Raw genomic sequence first — 17,370 nt, forward strand, 5'->3', positions numbered from 1 at the left:
TGGGGCCTTGGGAGGGCTGGCAGGAAGGCAATATGGATAATATCTGTTTTGCTGCCCTAGGGCCCTACTGCGCGAATTGCTTCCACCTACACCTGCATCTCCACCTCGCGTGACTGAATGGGTGTATGTATGTATGTATGTATGTATGTATGTATGTATGTATGCGTTTGTGGACTTCGCCACGACGCCGCGCAGCCTGCACTGCCGGCGGAGGTGCGGGTAGTGTCCGGTGGGATCTTGAGCCTGTCCACACCCGCACCCGCACCCGCACCGGAAGCTTTGAGTTCTCGAACGTTCCATTTACACACACACGCGGCCACATCGTCTTCGCCTATGTCAGATGGTTGAGAGCTACACGGCAGTCTCCAGTCGGTGACATGTGTCGGATGCAGGTCCGCAATGGGGAAAGTGGCGCAAGTGGGGGAAAGAGCTGACACGCGCGTTAGGTTACAAGTTACAAGTTCCGCACACAAGTGCGGGTGTGTCCGTAAAAGCCGTTAGGAGGATCGGTATCACGCTGGGCGCAGTTTTCGGTGAGGAGGTCAGCATGGTAAATTCCAAACTGACGGAATCAAATAAAAATGAGAGGATTAGATGTGACGTGCTTCAGGGCTTACACCTCACCAGCAGAAGCCGGTTTGTGAGCTGCTTCGCTTCTTCTGAGGCTTCTGGCGACGAAAGGATGTTCTTTTCACCTTGATGGCTGCATCTCATGGGACGCGATATAGGACATTACTGTGTCTAAAGGCGACCCTCTCAGTCAAGTAGCCATATCGCTGGCACGAACCGACTTTTCAACGCAGGCGCCAAGCGCAGTACATGGGCGGTGCAAAGGTTTGTCAAGATGTGCGTGAGTTGCTTAAGCAGGCCCTCAAAACGTTCGTTGTCGGGCTGATGGAAAACGGCTTCGCGGTTTTCGAAGGTAGAATTTTACCTGCCTCGCAACAATTCCCCCAGAAGCTCTGGCCTTCTTATCCTATGTCGAGGAACTCGCACAGCCGTAACGCAAATGTTTGCGCCGGCGGCGTCTCGCCATCGGCATCTCGCCATGGACGTCTCGCCGTATCCAATACCTGGTATTTAAATTTTGGTAATTATCACCTTTATTCTTGTAATATATTTTATCTTTGCCCCAGAAAGCTTTTGGAAACCATTCCCAGGACTACAAGATACGCTACAACCGTTCATTCTCATTTTTTGCCCAGTCCTGGGCCGGGCCGCCGTACATCGAAGTACCGAGATTAAGAAGGACATTGGGAAAAGATGGGGGCCCTTGTGAAGCAGCTGCCCGCGTTTCTAAAGCACGTATGGTGTTGGATTGTATGGTGCCCAAGTACGTTTGCGAGGAAGATAATGTGGCCAGGCTGGAGAGGAAAGTGCAGTGGCATATTGGAATGTGAGATTAGCGTAAGCGAGTTACAGGGCGTTTTATTGCACGGGCGAATTTACGTGCAAATCTTTCACCGTAGCATCAGTCCTCAGTTCATTTCTTGGAACGAACATCAGCATAGGTGCAAGCCCTCTCGCTTGGGGGGATATGCAAACAAACATCCTGATAGGGGTAAACTCGCATGCTACCGAGCATTCAACCGAGCACATGCATGCTTAGTTGAATGGTGAGATGCGACCCCCCCTTCATTTCGTGCTCGGCAAGCCTGCCACCGCGTACCGGATATGTTGGCGATGTTACAGAACGCTGCACCTTGGTTTCTGTGCGCAATGCATACGTTGCTCGACCCCGCCGACCAAAACTACACGTGCCCAACTGAAGACACACCGGTGGTTGTGCAGCAGCTCTTGAGGCTTTGTTGGCTGAAATCCATCCTGAGACGCTGCACCTCGGTACCTGTGCGCAATGCGTACGCTGCTCGCCCGCGCCGACCAAAACTACATGTTCCCATCTGAAGACAATGCCGGTGGTTCTTAAACAGAATTTGAGCTTGCTGCTGGCTCAAGTCCTTCCGTAGTTGCTGCAACACGGCTAACGCAGGCACGGCCGAATGCGCTGCGAAAAGCTGTTCCAAGCCCTCAGCGGCATCCATTTTACTTGCAAGGTTCTGAACGACTTTCGCGATTCTTCTCTTTACCTAATTCTGCGTTGTTATTATTTATTTCGTAAGAGTGTAACTTGAGTTTAGTGGGAACAATGTGCATTATGCCCTGCGCTACCGAAAGCAGGCGCCTTATGGCTGATTCTTCGCCGACCGCTTCATCTTCCGCGGCAGTTTCACGAGCCCAGAGTTGCAAGCTACGCCGTTGGCTTTAGGTGCTTTTATTTACTGCAAAGCATCCACGCAATAGTCCAGCGTGCGGCTATGGCCAACATGCCCACCTGCGCAACGCGCTGGCGCACCTGGTCCTCACCCGCCAAGAAATTTTACATACATTTGTACAGGCGCATTTTGCGAATCGCACGCGCGCATCTGCGCGGCAAAATTCGTTCCTGACTTCTGGGACGAGATGTACGGAGTCCCTATTCGCGAAGTACGACCGGACACATTTCTGCGAGGGGCTGCTTAATCAGCGGTGCAGACGCAACGCCTTTCGAGTAACCGATAGCACACACATAGCTAAGGAAGTGAGAGGACCATTAAGTCGTTTCGGCGTTGGTGCGTTTGTCCGCTGTGCTGCTGCTGGTCGTCGACCCATGCGGGGAGATGATGCGGGAGAAATGCTGCGCAGTTGAACCGGCCACATCGAATGCCTCAAAATTGCGGAGTCGCTACCGAAAGCGCAGTCTGTTGGGTCCTACTAAGCCTACTAGGCTGTGTTGGCTAATTGTTTATATTATCCAGTCGGAGAGACTTCGTTAACACGGTCGTCCTCGGCTAGGTTGAAGCCTGTTTCCGCCCGCTTTATCCCGACAATGGGCCCCAATAACCGTCTTCATCCGGTGTACCTTAGAACCGGAAGGCCGGGGTGTTCGAGTTCGGCCAACAGCAAAAACTTCAAACATGAAACCGTTATGTCCATGTCGCGTGGCGTATAAACTGACATGGCGCGGATCTGTGCGATCCAAAAACATTCCTGCCAATCGCCAACAAAAACACGCCAAAAACACGTATAATAGGACCACAAAGCCGCAACCTGTCCATCATCACCTGCGCCACAACTTGCAACACATGCCCCCACACTCCAGAGCACCCACGACAGACGGAAGGCATGCAAGAGGAGGAGGACCGAGCTATTGGAAACGAGAAGCGATAAACGGTAAACGAAACTTCCCAGCCACTGTTAAACCGTGCACACAAACTAACCACATAATTAAACCAAAACAAACCATAACATTCATCCGAACCTACTCACCTCCCTACCTCACCTCCCTACCTCACCTACCCCGAACCGGGATACCTGAAGATACGGGCCAGAGGGTGCTTGGGGCTCAACCCCAGGCGGACTGCAACGCCGTCCAGACAGCAGGGGCCAGACCCGGACAGAGCCCTCTCTTTCCGCACCCGCGCCGCATCACATGCCACGTGTAACGTGATGTGTCATGTGTACGATTAACATACCGCACCTGATCACCCCACACTGAAGCCGCGAGAGCCACAAAGCTTGCCTGGCATGATGAGGCGTGACATGACGTGGCATGACGTGACATGACGTATGCCAGTAGCAGTTCATTCCCCATCCCGGCCTTCCCTTCAGCTGTGTTCTTGTTGTTCTCGTGGACGGACCTCATCACCCCTCCTCATCCCTCTCCCCACTCCCACACGCTGCCTCACAGCTCCTCGTTGACCGGCCGGCTACCTCCCTGCCCCGATCCGTCCCAACCGCCCGAGGAGCCTGAGGAGGAGGGAGCACCGCTCGAACCCCTAGACCCCGAACGCACCACACAGGCAGCCGCTGTCACAGCAGCCGCTGCACCCTCGGCCCCACCGAAGTCCAGCCCTCCACGCAGCAGCGCCGCAACACCCGGAACAGAAACCGAATCGACGCCCCGATCGGGATCCAGATTCAAATTCAAATTCAAATCTTGATCCAGGCCCAACCCCAGGTCAAGTCGCTGCACCTCATTGACGTAATAGTACGGGTACGGCGGCTGCGAGGGCCTTTCTAGGCGGCAGAGGTGCCCACCGAACACGTAGGCGGCGCCGCCGACGGCGGCGCCTCGGGTGTCGTACAGCCCGGCGGGGAGGTCCGGCAGCCGTGCCCAGATGATGCGGGTGGCAGCGCAATCCGTAGTGAAGGCCCAGACTGCAGGGGAGCAGGTCAGGCCGGGGGTAGTTGTGGAGCCGCCGGCAATAATGCCAACGTGTACCCGTACAGGCTCATTTACGGCCGCTGCGGGACCTGGGCCTGAGGCTGCAGCTGGGGAAGGGCCTCCCTGGGAGGGCTCTTCGCAGATGACGTCCTCCAGGGCGGTGGAAGGCGCCGACACGACGTCCTCGCTAGCGCCGCCGGCGGAACCTTGGCAGGCCTTCGTACCAGCCGCTGCCGCCACGACGGCGGCACGTACGGCAGATGGTGGCAGCGTGAGGGTGGTTACCATAGAGGCCGAGTAGAAGTGTCCCGGCGGCGATGTCAGCGGTGGTGGTGGTGGTGCTGTGTCTGTGCACTTTTCCGGCGCATGCTGCAGCTTCCTCCAGCGCCGGGTCGCCAGGTCGAAGAACCACGCGTCATCATGCACCGTGTACGAGCCGTTTGGAAGCTGTGACTGGCCGCCGTACATGATGACCCCGGTGGCTAGGCCAGTGAGCCACGGCAGCAAGGCATGGCCGCATCGCGACCCCGGGCCGCCGTGTTCTTTTGGCACCTCCACCGACAATAGCTCCCAACGATTTTCGGCAGGGCTGTACGACCATATGTCCCCACGGCCACGGCCTATGCCGCCGTACAGTACGAGCTTGCCTTGCACGGCAGCTGCACCCGCCATGTGGCGCTTGCCGGGGCCTTCTCCCGCGGGTTGAAGGGGCGACCAGGTGTGGTTGACGAGGTCGAGGCGCCACAAGTCGTCAAAGTCGTTGCCGGGTTTATAGTCCTGAAGATTCGTACGGCTATAACCACCGTCATTGCCGCCGTACAGCAGCAAGGCGTCATCAATCACGGCGGATACGTGTCCGAAGCGGCCGCATGGGGCTCGTGGTTTGCGGCCAGTTGAGTAGGCGTCAAAGGCTTCGGACTGTGAAAGGTGGTCGGAAAGGCGCTGCCAGGCGTAAAAGCCGTCGGCAGCACCCATCGCCCATGTGTCGCTAAGCCAAGTCGCATAGGAGCGCTGGCTGTTATAGTAATAGCCGTGCGTGGTCAGCAGCTTGCCTTTGTAGGAGTGACACGTATGGGAATAGCGAATAGAAGGGTGGGAGGGAGTTCCGGCTGCTTCCGGCGTTTGCGGATGCACTGTTTGCCACCCAACCGCCGCATCTGCAATTACATGCAGTAATGTTATCCACCCTGCAATATTCGCAATTCTAATAAATGCTGTCAGGTCCTTCATAATCGCTTTGCAATTGCTTTTACTGTCGGAACGAAATACGTTACACTTATGCTTCGTCATCAACCATACCAGTGAGTAACCGGAATTGTCTATGTCATCGTTAGCTTATGGCTAATCCCACGCAAGCTGACTTGAAGCTGTCCTGAAAACTATCGCGAAACGGCTTGAAGCTAAGTTCGCCTGTACAATCTGTCCTTCATTTAAAAGGCTAACAGCGGGATATAATAACGGCTGCAAAACTGCTAGTCAGGAGGACGGTTCGTACCGGTACGAGCTGTTGGAAGTTTTCCTCAAAGGGATCACTCAGCCGTCGTAACCACAGGCTCATGCATAAGACTGTTGTGGACATAATGCTTTTACCCTCGCGGCTTCGTTGGCGGAATTTCGTGAGGTTCCCCAACTGCAGGCCTCATGTCCATGGACAACACGACATCCTCATACCTGTGTCGTTGCAGCACGCTCATCAGCAAATAATTATGCCACGCTGCTATAGTGAACATTACCATACGGGCGTACCGTCAGGACGTGCCAGGATACGGTACAGGGCTGAAGTGCGGACGCCAAGATAAGGTTCGTGTGGCCTTTGCAACGTATGTGCCACGTCTCGACCTGAGGCTACCCTTTATTTCAACTCCAACATGTCTGGGCCTGTTATGTCCGGAAACAAGGCAGGGACAGATGGCGGCACGAGGACAATGCGGGACGTTCTTGCATGATTAGCTATAAGCCAAGAGGAACTAGGCTGGCCACTGACGCCGAATTCCAGATATTCAGGACAGAGAGAAGGAAAGCGGTCAAGCTTGTTGAATGTAAACGGGGTTATCTCTTGAGAGCGAAAAAGCTGCACAGTCCACATTGCGTTGTCTATATAACAATGTGTCTGTCGACAAAGAAGCAAGCAGTAGAGTACAGCGCGCTGCTCGACTAGACTGAGCTGCCGTCTGCCGACGAGGCTGAGCAGTACTGGCGATGGCATGTAGGCACAATACAAGAAACACCGAAGGAAGGTCAAGTTCGGCGGGAGCAAGCGCCATGCGCCCGTATACTGCTACAACACCTAGTGCAACAACCGCAGTGACGATTGGTTGTAGCTCGGCAACAGGTGCAGCGTCATACGGTTAAGAGAAGCAGGACAAACTGCTGGCGCAGCTTATACACGTATGATTCACGTATGATAAATCCGCCCCAAATACTCTTAGCTCGCAGATTGCACGAAACCCCAGGGCCTAATCCTTAGGGCCTAACCTTACACATCAGCCCTAACCAAAGCCGTAGGAGTCGGTGTGGGAACCTTGCTGGAACTTCAGACCACCAATCCTCCACTATGGCCAGCAGCCACAACCAGAGATGCACCTGGTCCACACACACGCCGCCGCTCCACTGCCCATGGTGAATGGGCAGCGCAACACATGGCTTTCGATGCCAGTATTAAACAGCAGTTGTAAGAGCGGCAATAACACACTCTGCCGCCGATCGTGCATTTTCCAGACTACCACCAGCCAGAGATTATTCCTGACGCATCCTTGACGCGGGGCCAATCTGGTCTGCGTCGTCGCTGTCATGAGCTGTGAAGAACTACAGTTCAGCTGCGAGCCTGCCTTCACGCACGGGCGAACAGGGATGGCTGGCAGTTGCGCATGCATGACGTGCGGGGTGGTCATGCTATTTGTGGAAGATCGCTATTTAGCCATGGTGGTTTGGACGCACCACAAACTCCACAACGTTTGGCAAGCACGGCATCACTGAAACCCCGAACCACCGGCAGGTGATGTGGATTGATGGGATTCATGCAACGTTGTAGCTCCACTTGCAAGCACTCGTCTGGCTCCCTGAACAATCTGCGCCGTCATCCATCCTTACACGCTGCCATTACACGCTGTCGGTTTTGACCCATGGTAAACCTATCTGCTGCGGATGTTCTGACTGTTTCCGCTCTTGCAAAGCGCATCAGAAACGGCTATAAGACCGACCCATGGGTCTACACATGTGTGTGGTTGTCACAGTGGGTTCCAGACTCACGAAGAGTAGAGCCAGCGGGCCGTGCACTGCACTTGAAACGAACATGACAAACTAGACTCCAACCCAAATGAGACAACGCAAGTCATATAGACAGCCAAAAGCGCCAGGCTCAGAACCCATAATCATTACTAAATGAGGCCTGAGACCCAAAAGTCCTCCAATTAAAAGAATTCAAAATAAAAAAGCAAAAATAGGTAATAGTTAATCGTTCATCGGCGACCGCTCCCGTGAACATAACAACTATGCCTGACACAATTCGCAAGAAGGGGTGATATGCCCCAACAGAATCCCATCCTTTCCGTGGAACGCCCTGCGCTGCGAAACCCCGAAGGCGGCCCCAAAAGTCAACAACAACTCTGCTGACGGTGGTCGACGTTAAAGAGATGTCCCTTGCAATGACTTGCTCCGTAGTCGTGGTGTCATTGATGGTAGTACTGGTGTCCGTGTTCCGTTCTCCCGCATGCGGGATGAGGGCCGCTATCGAGCCACGCGGGTAGTACTTCCCTGCTTGAGTTGCTGCGTCGAAAAGCTATCGGAACTTCTTGTGGCCAGGAATGTACGGGGCACCAGATGCGATACTTTGTCCGGTAGCAAGTTCAGAGGAGCGCTCAGCTCTCCAGGGTTTGCCGCTTGCAGCCCTGCCCTGCCCGCCATTCGTCGCCATTCTGCTCGCCATCCGAGAACGGAGGGCCCGACCGACAGCGCGCAGGAAGCGTACTCTGAGGGATACAATTCCTCCCTATGCTGGAAACAAGCCTCGAGTTTGTTGCACCTACCTCCGGGCTGCAACTATTACGACAACACGACAACATAAGTTTACCACACATTCTTAGTCCACAAAAACATTTGCTAGATCCCAGGACGGACGAAACAAAATTATTTTTTCTGTTGGGTATCGGGCTCCACCAATGTACTGGAAGTTAATGTGCCTGTCCCGGCTGCCAAGTTCCTATCCAGCCGTATTGCGCGTACCGCAGAGGCGAAGTGATGTCTTGGCAAGGCTCAATACCGTACGGAGAAAAACACGACAGACAGGTGCAAGCTGCGTGCATTCAGTATGAAATCCTACGGCAGTTGGCTTTTGGGCCTCGTTCGCTGTTGCTGCGTAGGGTCCTGTGGGGCGCATGGCCAGGAACGCAGCGATATTTGCATTCATCCTTCAGTCCTGACGCTGATGCGGGCCCCCTAACAGTGCACCCGCTTTTACCTGGCAGTCCCTCTCCGCATCTCCAAACCTTCAGGGCCGCCGCCGCTTGAGTGTTTGAGGAGCGAATCTCTCTTTGCGCCGTCGAGCGGTTACACAGCGTACCGCGACGCAGCACATTATTGGTGCGCGAGGTCCTGGATAAATGGACTACCGAGTGCACCGATGAACATAAAATAGCTGGAGCTACGCCCGACCCCGGCTCGTCCTTCACCGCGAGCTTCAAGTATTTCGTTGCGCCTGAAATCCAGTGATACCGCAAGCAACTGACGTGACCAGGCAGTACACGTCAGTACACCGGCACGCACACGCATCCTGGGTGTAGCCTCCACGTCACTGTTTCACGTGTGCTGTTTGTGTCGCACGATGTTGCTTTGCCCCGTCGTTGAATAATCGTCGCCATCAATCGTCGTAAGTCTTCTGTACAAGCACTTGCTATGAGCCTCCGGGTTGTTTTGTGCCAGAGAGCTTTTGTGCCAAGAGCGGCCCCGCTTACGATACGTAGGTTTTGGTTTGCTGGTTGCCTTCCCAGGCCGGCCCCAGGAGATCCTCCCGCTGTGACGCAAAGCCCCCTTGTGCGCACACTCGAGCACATCAAGGGACGCATTTGGCCTTTCCAGCTGTGCGGCGTCCGAAAATAGCCAACAAGGCAAGGGCGGATGGAGGGTTATTACTGTTACGGAGCGCACCTTTTGGGGCGGCGCCTCGATTACTCCCTTACGTGTCAGTTGCATGCACTTTAACCCAAGCGGCCGGAGTCCGGTTTCAATTCCCGCATTTAAAGTTTGAAGTGGAAATTTTTCCATCCTGTTCATCTTCATCTTCGTGAACATTAAAGATTTACGTACTATGGCGCGTTGCCGTCTTTGGCGGACGCCCATGCGTGGCAGCTGGATAGTTGCATTTGGTTATAAACATAGTTTTTCCTGGGGATTGCCGATCTCCTTGGTAGGGTTCAAATGCCTCAATTTTGCATACGTTCCCTGCCAAGTTGTTGAGTCAGGGCCATTCAGCCCCTAAGTTGTAAGCCGTCTTCATCATTTCAGCTTTAAAATCGGTTTTTAACGGGAAAGATTTACTTACTAAAAACAGTTGACAGATAAATAGGATCTGCTACCGACTATCCGGCTAATTATACGGCCATGATCAGTCATGACTTATGAGATCAAGTCTCTTAACGGTGCATGCAGCTGCCTTGTTACATGCGCGCTGTATGTTAACTCCCTCCGCGGAGACGATCCTTTCCGATGCTTTTATGGTGGCGCGGGAGGGCTGTCATCGCATGGACGGCCTGCATTCTGGCATACTTTGGAGTGAAGTAAATCTTTAAAGCGCAAACTATTTGTGGTAGCGTGGATCGCCTCGTTCTACTTTACAAGTTAAATCATCTATGCCGGAATGCGGCATTATGGGGGTGAACTGCATTGAGTAAGGCTTTGCGTTTAACAAATATGCCTGATTTATTTTTTGTCATATTAAGAGCTTTGCAGTACGGTTAAGGGTGAAAGGACTTCTTGCAAGAAGACCTATAGACGCAACCACTTCCATATTTCCGGCAAGATAGGTCGGAGTTGCCTTCGGACTTATAGGAACAAATGCGGTTGTATTGTGTGCAGTTCCGATTAGCTAGGTTGCTTCATGAATGAGATGGATCGGTACGGTAGTCGTTCCGCGGAGCACAAGTGCACATAGCTGTGTGCAAGCAGCCATTTTGCAGGTTGTGATTTAACGTGTTTCGATCTCTTTGGGTCGGACACCATTTTTAGGTCAACTGTCGTCCGTATTTTCCCTGAAAAGGAGGTTACAAAAAGGACGAACTAAAAGAGCACGCAATAAGACCACCAGGCAAGGGCAGGCATTGTAGCAAGCTGGAGCAATTAACAGGAAAAAGACCGGCCCATGAGAAAGCGTCAAGGTACGCTTTTAGATGTACAAGAACGTATGCGACCCTCATTTTAGAGGTGGAAGTGAGTGATTTTAGTTCTCAGAGGGTTTTCAGTCAAGAACGTTTCCTTCTTCAACACCCCTCACCAGTCAAAACCGTAGCTATAGCACCGTCCACCGTTTCCTCGGAGGCACTACCTGGCTAGGGGACTGACCACCGTGTTTTGCAGATCTTATTAAGCAGGTACCCCGGCTAATAGCAGCGTAATCAGCTACATAATGAACAAGGTTGTGTAGCCGGAGTCCGAGCTGCATGACCTGCGCCAAATCTTTTTCGAGGTTGCGTACACCCTTGCTATTGAAGTCACGCTATAAATTATATATAGCAGTAACCCATGATTAAGACATGAAGGGAAACGTTGTGCACGGCGTCGACGTATTAGGCCGTCGTTCCCTGTACGGTGCGTCAGTGCTTCTGCACGCGATGCCAAAGGACGCAAAAAATGATGTCTTTCCATTCATTTACCTTTTAGATATTGAAGCGTAGTTTTCAAACTGTTGCAGGGTGTCCCCAAAGTTACTGTGATGGCCGCTACACGCGGCGCCCGACATACCGCGGCACAGGCGGAGTCCTCAGGACTGTTTAATTTTTTCTCAGGTGAAGGTTATGAGGATAACGCCGACTCGAGCACCATACCAAGGCTGACACAGTTGGCCGCGCTTCCCAGCGCTCATGACGACAAGGACGAAATGGAACATGGACAAGCAGCCGATAAGAGCAGCAACTTTTACTATGGTAGCACCGATTTCTTGCTGCAGCGCCCACCTGACACTCCAGCAATTACAAGTGGACTTGGCGCAGCTGGACTGGATGGTCCTTCAGGCTGGGCCAGTGGGAGCACTCCCAGCGATAGACGATTCTTACGGTCATTCACGACCGGGTCAGCTGCGCTGGAACCTGACGCCCGAGCCGGCTTCTTCTCCCTGGGCGTCCGCTCTCCATCATATCACTTCTGCGAGGCTAACCTAGATCAGCATTACGTCCAACCTCTCCTTCAGCCCCAAATTCATATGCAGAAAACAACAGAATCCGCTTGGCCATCGCAGCGCCATTCCGATCCGCCCGCCACACAGCTGCGCGCGCCCTTCACGTCCGCCGGATTCTGCAACAACGGCGCCGAGGATGCCGCAGCAGCCGCAGCATCCTTGTCAGCGCAGGGCCCACCCCCAGCCCACTCGGAAGCCCTCTTACCGTCCTCTTCGCACCACGTCGCCGGAATCGCCGTCTCCCTCGCAACTGGCTTGGAGTCCAGCGCCGGCTCCGCGGGCTCCACCTCAGCCACCCTCCCGGTCTCCGATTCCGCGGGGCCCACTGACGCAGCCTGCGCCTTCCCATCTGGGTCACGGGGACTGCCAGTCGGCCCCGCCTCGGCCGCTGCTGCCTACCCCATGAGCTGCCCTCAGGGCAACCGACATGCGTACCTGCCGCCGCCGCAACCGCCGCCACAATACGCCGAGGTGCACGCAGCGGCAGTCCGCGGCGGGGCCCTCGTAACCGCTGGACCCCATGGGGCCGCTGGCGCCGTTGTAGGTCGGCAACCTTCTGGAGGTCCGGGGCCCTCCGCTGGTAACCTCTCAGGCCCCGGTGCGTGGCCACGTGCGGGTGCGGCTCAAAACCCTCAACGGGGGGGACCCGAGGCTGGCCTGGCTAGGCTTCCGTCCGCAGGGTATTATGACACTGCGGCGCCGGGTGTTATGCGGCAGTTCAATGTGGAATATGGTGAGGCAGCGGCACCGCTAGCGGGCAGCGGTGCTTTGCCAGCCATGGACATGCTGTCGGTCGGACCCAGTGGCGGCAGCCTTCAAGAGCCCGGGGGCGTCGCCGCTGCGGCGGGTCTGGCGGCAGCGCCGTCGCTGGCATCTGCACAACAACAACAGCAACAACAGCAGCAACAACAACAACAACAACAACAACAACAGCCGGGCTCGATGGCGGCTGGACCTCCCGCAGGTTGCGGCGCTGGCTCTCCCATCCACACAACAGCAATTCAACCCCAACTCCAATCCCAACCCCACGCAAATCCACATGCAGACGGAAACATCGCCAGGACAGAGGCCAACGGCGGCGGCGCCATGGCGGCGGATGGCCGGGTGTCGTACTTGCCGCCGCAACAGCACATAGGCATGCCATGGTTATCGCCGTCAAAGGCAAGCTACAAAAACGGTGCTACAGCCGCAACTACCGCCGACCTGCCAGGCACGCCATCACCTAGCTCGGCATTGTCGCCGTCATCGTGTAGCAGCGGCCCGCCAGGGCCGTCCTTGGAGCCTGCCGCCATGCCCTCAAGTCCGTACATGCCGTACCATCCGCTTTTGCCACCGCCCCACCTCCGGCATAGCCATCACCCGCACCATTATCAGCACCGCATGCACATGTCCAAGCGCTACGCCTGGACGGATGCGTACGGAAGGTACGATCCAGGGTACGCCCCTCCGTACTGGCCTTCGCCGTACTACCACGCCATACCAGTTTGTCGGACGGCTGCGTGGCATCCCAACGTGGCGCCGCCAGGGGTTCCTGGGCCCATGGGGGCCCCGCATGCGGGCTCACGCCTGCCTGTAGATCCCGGGGGCGGCGGTGGCGGGTCCGTTAGCACGGCCGGAGGCGGTGGCGGAGGCGCCATCCAGCGTATGAGCGCTCCAGGTATGCGGCCGACGGCGCCTCCCGGCATGCCGATGCCGCCTCCCGAAAAGCAACCGCCCTCGCAGCTGCAGCCGCCGGACGGTACGGCTCCCGCCACGCCAGTGGTTGCTCCGGCCGCCATGTACGATGCACGGGGTGGCCATCGCCCCAACAGCGTTCTGTACGGCAGGCCAGTGCAGATGCCGTTCCCCAATCCGCCTGTACCGTACCCTGTCGGCATGCGCGGTGGAGCGCCGCTGCCTCCGCCCCCGCCTGGCGGAGCACGCTTTGTTCGATCAGCCTCGTTGGACAGCCTGGGCCTTCTGCCGGCACCGGCAGCGATGTCCATGCCCATGCCCATGCCAGGGTCCGCACTCGACCTCCATCACCCTCACCCTCACCACCACCACCAGCAGCACCAGCAGCCGCGAGGGATGTCGGAGGAGTTGTCGGTGCTGGATCCATCTGTGGTGGATCTAGGTCCTCCGTCGCCATCGCCGCCGATGCTGGAGAGCCGGGATTCGGTCAAGCGGCGGCGGCTGACGGCGTCGTGGTCCGTACCGGGACCTCTCATGTCGATCCCCTCGGCGCCGCCTGGTCTGACGCAGCCGACGCAGCCCTCACCGCAGCAGATACAGCAGCAGCTGTCGCTACCAAACGGCCATGCGCTGCTGGACCGGGTCCGCGGGGAATCGGCCCCGGCCAATGGAGCGGCTGCTATGCCTCCGTCACCGTTTCCGTTCGCGACGCCGTCAGTGCAGCCGGCAGCGGTGGCGACGCAGCTGTCAGCTCATGGCCTGGAGCCCGGCAACGGCTTTGGACAAGGGCCTGGGACTATGGGCTCAAACCTGCACCCACCGCCGGCCGCAAGGACGGCAGCGGCGCCGGCGGGGAGTTCCACGTCAGCACAAGCCGTACATGCTCATTTGCGTACGGCCGCTACGGGCACCAGCAACGGCATGGGAGCGTCGGACGGCGCCGTCGGGGCGGCAGGCCTGGGGCCGGCAACAGCAATGTCGGTATCGGCGTCGACATCGGCGTACCACGCTGGCAGCAGTTTCGCTGAGGCGGCGGCGGTGGCGGCGGCTGCGATGGGCTGTGGCGGGGTGGGGATGGCCGGCGATGCCGCTGGTTTCAGCTCCGGAGCCATGGAGGACGACCATGTGAATGCGGCCGATCTAGAGGATTCGTTTGAAGCGTTCGCCATCAAACTGGGCTTTGATGACCTCGATGTATGTATGTCAGCTGAGGGTGAAGAGCCACCTAACCAACCGCCACACATACCGCAGCAGGCGGCGGCAACATCTGCCGCAGCTGTGGCTCCACCGCCGCCGCTGCACGAGACGCCGCCTGTCGTACAGGACCCCCCGGTCGCGGCTGCCATGTCGGAGCCAGCGCTGCAGTCGTGCTCGGACGGGGTTTACGCTACAGCCGCCGGCGTGCCTTTCCAGGGTACCCTGGAGGGGGGGCCAGCTGCAAGTTCCGCGTCCCATGGAGGGTCGGCGGCAGCGGCATCACCGCAACGGCATCAGCTGAACAGTACGACATGGCCGTCTTCAGATGTGGGGTCCCTGGGACAAGGCCAGGGCCTGCAGCACCATCACCCGCAGCTACCGCCCAGCACAGCCGAAGGAATACAAGAGCTGAGCACATCACCACAGCCAGGCCCCCTGCAGTCGTCTTTGCCGCCTACACAGCAGCAGCAGCAGCAGCAGATGCAAGGGCACGAGTCCCAAGAACAGCAGCAGCAGCAGCCTTCGGGCACATTGATGAAGGCCGAACAGGGCGTTGTCAAGTCCGAGCCGCTGCTACTGCCGCCCGCGGCGCTGCTGCTGCCGGCACCGCTACTGCCCACCTCCATGGTACTGCCGCCGGCGTTGGCCCCCAGCGGCTCCCCGCCGGCACGCACGCGTGTAGCTGCGCCGCGTCGGCTCAACGGCAATAGCAGCCGTACGATGAGATCTCAGTACCAGCTGCTGCAGTTGGGTAACTTGGATCAGCTTCCGGGCCCCGTAAGGGTCACAGTCGCAGGGGGCGGGTCCGCAAGATCCGCGGGCGAGTCTGGGTTCCGTCGCGGCGGCGGCCGCGGTGCACGCCGCGGCAGTGACGGCGGCGCCAGTGATGACGACGATGACGACGGCGGCGGCAGCGGAGGCGGAGGCGGCGGCCGCGGATTTTCAACGCAGGGCGCAGGGGCCAAGGGCGGCGGTTCAAGCGGCGGCAGCGTGCAGGGTATCTTCCATGTGAAGCCGTATTTGGAAGGCCGCAAGTGTATCGACCATGGCGGTGAGATGGTGAGCCGCAGCGCCTTCGAGCGCGCAGGCGGCAGCATGATGGCCAAGTGGTACCGGAGCATCAAGGTGAGGCGGAGGGGGGAGCTCGGGATGTGGGTGTGAGGAGGCGTGAGGGAGGGAGGGCGGGAGGGAAGGGTCCATCTGATTTTGACACGCAGTGGGTTCGTGCTGCTACACGCACATCGCGCTTTGCCTGCATCTTGCAAATACGCAGAGCGCGGTGGTAACCACCGGCAAGCGCCGTAACGGGACCCAGCGGGGCCTCCCAGTGTTGAGTTGTGGTGCGTATGGCTGTGCGGACCCAGCGGGGCCTCCCAGTGTTGAGTTGTGGTGCGTATGGCTGTGCGGACCCAGCGGGGCCTCCCAGTGTTGAGTTGTGGTGCGTATGGCTGTGCGGAGAAGAGAAGATATTCCCCTCCCCTCGGATGGTCGTTAATTGACTGCTCCTTGACTTGTGATGTCCGGGAGGCAGACGGCGGAGAGAGGCAATTGCACGGTCGGCGGCGGGAGGGAGCTACCTGCAGCTGACCGGTCGTTTTTTGGTGGTCCTGAAGCTGCAACCTTTTGTATATATGCCCATTTGTAATGCCCTTTTGACCGTTCCAAAGCTCTTTTTAATGATCTAGTGCCCTCAGGCCCCTGTGGTTGAGGGCGGTTGTTACCGTTGAGAGTCGGTTGAAAGCCTCGCTCCCGCGCTCCCGCGCTCAGCTCAGCTCAGGGGGGTGCATTCGTCCTATTCTGTTTTTGTCCTATCCTGCTGTATCTGTTGTGCCAGAACCTTCTAGATGCAACCCAATTAAGAATATCCCGCTGCCACAGGTCCTTCCGGAAGGCGTTTCGCTGGGGAAGTGGCTGGTCAGCAACGGCCTACCGGTGCTCAAGGTACGGCCATATACCTATCTGGCCCTGTGAGCTGTACAAGTCCGCAGTAGTAGTAATAGTAGTCATGTTACAGGGTCCCAGAATTCGTCTACTTTTGGAAAGTGAAATTTGTAAACATTTTCGTGTGTGTAGGGCTTCGTGTGGGTTGCTTTGAACTGAACTCAGTAGTCATGCCACTGCGGTGACTGCTAGAAGATGCAGTCTTTTCTTAGCTATACTTACGGAAGCTGACATCCTACTTATCTGGCCCTAATCCCTAAGGCTAGAAAAGACTTCGGCTGGAAAAAAGATTTCAGTTATATTCCGGAACTGCTGACCAAAATTGCAGGCGGTCAACGCTATTTATTTATAATGCATGTCAGAATGTACGTGTCTTCCGCTCTGTAGGGCTTCAAGGACCGGTACTTTTCTCCATTGCGGCTCTGAAATCATTCATTTTTAGAAGAGGAGAATTAGTTCAATTCCTTGATTGCGGCAAACGGCACGTGTTTTTATCATTCCCCAAAATGATGTCCCCATTAAAAGAATTGCCGCCGCAGCAAGCATGTCCCCGCGTTGGGCTTCGGGGTGTGTGTGGCACCTCTTCCTTTGGCCGCAGTGTTGGGCTCCTAACGCTGTGTCGTGCACTCTGCCCCGAGTGGACACTTCAACTTTTTGACCTTCACTTCCGGGCAAATCCTTTTCCATGCCTCCAGGGTAACCCCCGGCGTAGTAAAAAAAGCGGCGGCGGCTCACTTGCGGATCCGGAGGCGGCTTAAGCCAGCAGGGGAGAGTGCCCCCCAGGGGGGGGGGGTCCGGAAAAGAGGACAAGCAAGGAGATGAAGCGGTAGATAGGTAGACAGGTAGATGGAGGGGGGGACAGGGAAGAGGGTTGTTACGTTGCAAAAGCGCTCTGCTGCAGCCAAGGCGCCGACCTTTTTTGGATGCGGGACGGTGCGGTGCGGTGCGGTGCGATGCCTGCACTACCTCT

General features: G+C 56.7%; 2 protein-coding genes across 2 annotated transcripts; one reads left to right on the forward strand and one right to left on the reverse strand.

Annotated features, from left to right (window-relative positions):
* Nucleotides 1-2,687: 2,687 nt before the first annotated feature.
* VOLCADRAFT_107754 (uncharacterized protein) lies at nt 2,688-9,490 on the reverse strand (the record flags this gene model as incomplete). Its single annotated transcript, XM_002957598.1, has 7 exons — nt 2,688-3,397; nt 3,518-3,559; nt 3,833-5,256; nt 8,426-8,566; nt 8,763-8,897; nt 9,154-9,277; nt 9,347-9,490. 7 exons carry the CDS (start codon nt 9,488-9,490, stop codon nt 3,383-3,385), a joined length of 2,025 nt encoding a protein of 674 aa, XP_002957644.1. The 3' UTR covers nt 2,688-3,382.
* Nucleotides 9,491-11,126: 1,636 nt separating this feature from the next.
* On the forward strand, nt 11,127-17,158 carry rlsH (RegA-like protein RlsH; the record flags this gene model as incomplete). Its single annotated transcript, XM_002957571.1, has 4 exons — nt 11,127-15,236; nt 15,474-15,584; nt 16,338-16,400; nt 17,096-17,158. The coding sequence occupies 4 exons, from the start codon at nt 11,127-11,129 to the stop codon at nt 17,156-17,158; spliced, it is 4,347 nt and encodes a 1,448-aa protein (XP_002957617.1).
* Between the last annotated feature and the right edge of the window lie 212 nt (nt 17,159-17,370).

This window comes from Volvox carteri (genome assembly GCF_000143455.1).
Source record: "Volvox carteri f. nagariensis unplaced genomic scaffold VOLCAscaffold_76, whole genome shotgun sequence".
Lineage (NCBI taxonomy): Eukaryota > Viridiplantae > Chlorophyta > Chlorophyceae > Chlamydomonadales > Volvocaceae > Volvox > Volvox carteri.